Source organism: Brassica napus, chromosome A4 (genome assembly GCF_020379485.1).
Source record: "Brassica napus cultivar Da-Ae chromosome A4, Da-Ae, whole genome shotgun sequence".
In the NCBI taxonomy this organism is placed as follows: domain Eukaryota; kingdom Viridiplantae; phylum Streptophyta; class Magnoliopsida; order Brassicales; family Brassicaceae; genus Brassica; species Brassica napus.
Window position 1 is genome coordinate 4,460,856 of NC_063437.1, and position 4,904 is coordinate 4,465,759.

The 4,904-nt window shown below is 35.5% G+C and overlaps 1 protein-coding gene across 1 annotated transcript; it reads left to right on the top strand.

The window, feature by feature from the left end:
* The first annotated feature begins 3,806 nt into the window (after positions 1-3,806).
* Positions 3,807-4,496, top strand: LOC125575493. Its single transcript, XM_048778074.1, has one exon. The coding sequence runs from the start codon at positions 3,807-3,809 to the stop codon at positions 4,494-4,496; it is 690 nt and encodes a 229-aa protein (XP_048634031.1).
* Positions 4,497-4,904: the final 408 nt, after the last annotated feature.

Below are 4,904 nucleotides of genomic sequence, written 5' to 3' on the forward strand. Positions count from 1 at the left end.
TGGTCTGTGCATATTAGGTAAGCAACGTTAAAATATATAGTCCTAGTAGCATTCATGATTTAATGAAAGAAATAGAAGCTCTCTTGTGAATGGTGACTTGAGCCTTAACGTTCAAATTAATTTCGTGTCCTCTTATATTACAGATACATATATATGTTGTGTAAGTTCTAGGTTGAATCAATAAAAGAAAGACTAAAACACTGCAAATAAAACTAAGTGAGACCTACTGTCCTTTTAATATTATTTTTATCAGTTTTGTGAATAAATAAATTATAAAATTTTAATCTTTATATTTATAATACCTCAAAACTCTGATTTTTTGTTTATTTGATAAAAGAGAAAACTCTATAAGCAAAATATTTTAGGGGCCTTCGCCCGTTATATTCTTCTGCTTGCTCAAGTAAAACCCTTAAGCATACTTATATTATTTTGTCACCTAAAAACAAAGAATCGTGTTTGATTTCTAAACGTTCACATACTTTTCCTTAATAATGATTGATGGATCATTGCTCTTTTTGTTTTATGGCAAAACATATTTGTGTTTTCCTCATTTTGAATTTATACACATATGCATGGTTAAGTGATACTTTAGCTTCTTTTATAGAAGCATTGGCCAGAGGAAGTGAGTGCAATGGTACTTGTTGCAGTGAATAGTGGCTTTCAGGTGAATGCTTACATAAAAACACGTAAAAAGCTGTAGAAAAGATGATTGGGGAATGTAAGGAAGATTTCTTGTTTCTTGTGAGGATATTGTATGAAAGTTATTCTTCAATTTTCCCTCATACGAAAAGATAAATTTATTTACTATTTCATTAGTCTTTCGGGACATACATATCTATAGTGGGAATATAGCTTATATGATTCTCTTACCAAAGTGTATAAATCTTATTGAAGATTCCAAGGCAAGTTGAATGGTGGTGCATTTTTCTCTTCTTTCTATGCAATGGCATGCTTCATGTGTGTGTGAGAGAGAGATGTTTTCATCAAAGTAGGAGTATAATAGATAGGTAAAGCTCCTTGTACCAATTACTGCAATAATCTCATGTTTGAATAATCCATACGCGGAATCATTTTTTTTTTTTTTTGGTAACAATGCTAAGACAATCATAGAGAATCATTTCTTTTTGTTCATTGATTTACATCATTCCTTAATCACTGTTTTTTTGGTTATAAATTCTTGAAAGATTGATAGGCATCTACAATTTTAGCTTTGTGTGCGTATACATATAGTGTTAATGTGCAATCAAGTTAAGATATTAATGCATGGCCTGGCATGTTTATTATTGGTACGAGAATCAAACTTTTCTTCTGTTATGTTGCAGTTATAAAATAATTGAATTCACAGTTCTGCTTTTATGAATAAATATATCTTGTTTTCTTGTTTTTTTTTCTTTCTTGTTCTCGAATACGTTATGTTCTTATATTTTGATTTGTGTTCCTGTTACTGATCTGAAACTTATTTCATTAGAACATGATTAATCCGTGTTCTTATGGTGAGGTTCTTAGCTTCGACTAAAAACCGTTTTTTAGCTTTTAATTAAGAAAAACCAAGAACCATCTATTAAATAAGAGATATAAGAGCTGACTCTTAGCCGAAAAGTGTAAAAACAAAAAAAACAAAAAAATATCAAATCATGAATTAATATCTCCAAATTAAGAGTTTGGATTAATCATGCTGTTATGCGCATGAAAATGATTGGTCGTGTTGGTAGCATATACAATCAAAGACTATCCCCACCAAGGTCCAGGAGACTAGCTTGTGCGCTTTCTTTTATTATTTTTCTTGTTTCAAAACACCTTCGTTTCCTCTTGCCTCTCGTTTTAAAAATGGAATATATGGTCCAAAAGCTACGCACTCTTACGAAAGGAACGAAAGTGAATGATACATATATATATCTGTGATGGGCCAGATGGTTTGGTTTGCTTTTTAATGTTTTGATAAATTAGGAGCTGATCTTAGGAGATTACGAAATCGCCTATAATATATTTGGATGTAACTACTAGAAAAAATATCATTTATGTATAAATTATATTTCCTATTTTATTATGTAAGAGTTTGATAGACAAGTAATGTATTTGTATAAATAAGTCTATTGGTTACATTAATAAAATGAGAAAAAATATTTTACGAGTTTTCTTCAAACTTATCATGGTATCAAATCCATAGATCTAATTACTACCGGACCGGTATTGTTATTATTTTTTCTTTAAAAAAATGGTTTTCATTACGTAATATTTTCTTCCAATGTGTAGTTCTTATTTACTACTTTCACTTCGTGACGAGTTTTGATTATTACAATTATGTTTTCTTTTCTTTGAATTTTTGTTTTTTGAAAAAGGCTTCTTTTTCTTTGATTTATTTTCTTATGGTTATTTTGCTACTATAGTTGGAGTTTCCGCCATGGGTTCGATTTCTCTTGGCCACCTATAGACGCTTTAATTGGCAAAAAAACCCGGATTTCTGTAGGTCTCTTGGTGATTAGTTCTTGGGCCTCAAAAGCCTTTGGAATCATACCAAGATTATCAAAGAAAAAAAATGGTTATTTTGCTTCTACAAAAAAAGACGTGGCCTCATACTACAAAGTCAGTGATTGATAATATTATTATGGATTATGAGCATGGACCATTGATGGATCCGTTCATGTTCACTTGTGTAATATTTTCTTATTCAATCTTCATGTGGCTATTTATCAATTACAACTTCGATGTAGTCACGAATGTGACGACTCCAGCGGGTATATACGGATCCAGTGGAGTGATGTTTTGATGATGTTGCTGTGGACTTTGAGCATGGATCAGAAATGTTCGTTCAGTTTACTTTGTAGCATGAGACGATGAAGATACACAACTACTACGGTATATTTTATTGCGATGACCATGGTGAGGTATAAACGATATTGATAACTTTGGCGAGGTATAAATACTACTGATAGCCTTATGATGAGGTATAAACACCATGAAAATGATTTGATGATTGTCCACTCTCATACGTGTTATCATATATAAGTTTGTGGGAGGGTATTAGGAGATCTTGGAGGATTACAAAATCGTTTATAATATATTTGGATGTAACTATTAGAAAATATCATTTATGTATACGAGATAGCCTATAATATATTTGGATGTAACCATTAAAAAAAAAATATCATTTATGTATAAGTTATATTCCTATTCTATTATGTAAAGAGTTGACAACTTATCTAACCAAATAATTTTAATTCTCTCTCGCGACAAGAATGACGATATAGGTTTCGATGGTTTTCCGACGATGGGATCCGGGTCTTTGCTTACGAGATTAGGTCGTCACGGGGATTCAGGAACACGCTTCTGATAGCCAGAAACGAGGATTTCAATCGGATCACTTGGGGATAATTTTGGGGTTCAATAAGGATATTTGGGTGAGGTTATGGAAAAGCAAGATTTCGATGGATTGGATTGGGTATCCGTTCGGTATCAATATGGAATCGTGGAACAATAAAGGTAGTCTTTTGGTTTCTGATCTTCTCCAATATCTTAGATCTGAAATGATTGGAGCTTTTTCTATCTTTTCATTAATTATTGTGGGGATATCACGACATTTTCAAGGATTTGGTGTGTGGGGGGCATGGATGTTATGGGATTTTTTGGATTGGAGATCAGAAAGTATCAATTTGCAGAGATATGGGTTTATGGGGAAAGATCTTTTGCAGGAAATCACGGCCAATAGGGGTCAATATAAGAGTTTACTTGAAGCACATATTTGCTCCATCACTCTTTCATCATTTGACTATAACAGCGATCAAAAGCTGATCCTTTTTTCTGTTATCATGACACAGAGTCAACTCTTGAATAACAATGAGGTACTGAAGAATGGCGAGGGTATGCGCAAGAAACTGAAGATCTCAGTGGCCCATTTCGACAACTCGGCCTTGATCAAGACATATTCCAAAACCCTGATTGGAAGGTGTATGAATCCAGCAGAGCAGCAGATGAAGGCACTGTTCACTAATCTCCCGAAGATATGGAAATTGGAGGAAAGAGTTACTGGTATGGATTTGGGATTTGGAAAATTTCAGTTTGATTTTAAGACTGAGGAGGAGCTCGAAGGGGTACTGAAGCAGAAACCGTTCCACTTTGACTATTGGATGCTAGCTTTGGCAAAATGGCAACCAAAACAATCTAAGGCTTTCCCATCAGAGATCATGTTCTGGGTCCGCGTCATTGGTCTACCGCTGGAGTTCAGAACGGTCCCTACTTTTGAAAGTATTGGTGGTGCTTTGGGAAGAACGGTGGCAGTGGACTTGGATCAGAATCGGGTTCAGGTAGTGATTGATGCTTTCAAGGAACTGTGTTTCGAAACAAGCATCGATTTTAAAGGTGGAGAGTTCTATGAAGAGGAGGAAGTGGCGGTTTCACTATGCTACGAGAAGCTGTTTGGCTATTGCAAACTCTGCGCTTGCCTATGCCATAAGGAGGAGGTTTGCCCAAAGGCTCCAAAAACGAGTCCGGAGCGATAAAGGGAAATCAGAGAAGGGAATGGAGGATGGTTTGATGAGGCGAAGCATGATGAGCGAGCTAGGAGCTACAAGGGTGTAGTTATTAACGGTAACATGGGACAACAGAATAAAGAAAGAGAAGAAAGGGAGTATTACGGGAAGGGCAAGGGGAAAATGGCTGACGTACAAGATTCCAAATGGGTTAAGGTGGCGGAGAAGGGACATAGGAGACCTTACAACAATCAAGGAAACTACAGGGGAGATGGTGAGGGCTCGAGGTACAAGCCTGGTCGAGACGACGCGAGAAATGATAACTCGGAATTGGGATTTGGAGTCCAAGAAACTCGGACTGGAATTTCCTCGGGGCAGTCTGGAACAGTCCAGGAGCAGAGGGGGCCACCTAAGGAAGATAGAGAGGAGGGGGAGATA

What these genes read in the sequence shown, in the direction of transcription:
- LOC125575493 (XM_048778074.1), top strand. Translation starts at nt 3,807, where the DNA reads ATGACACAGAGTCAACTCTTGAATAACAATGAGGTACTGAAGAATGGC.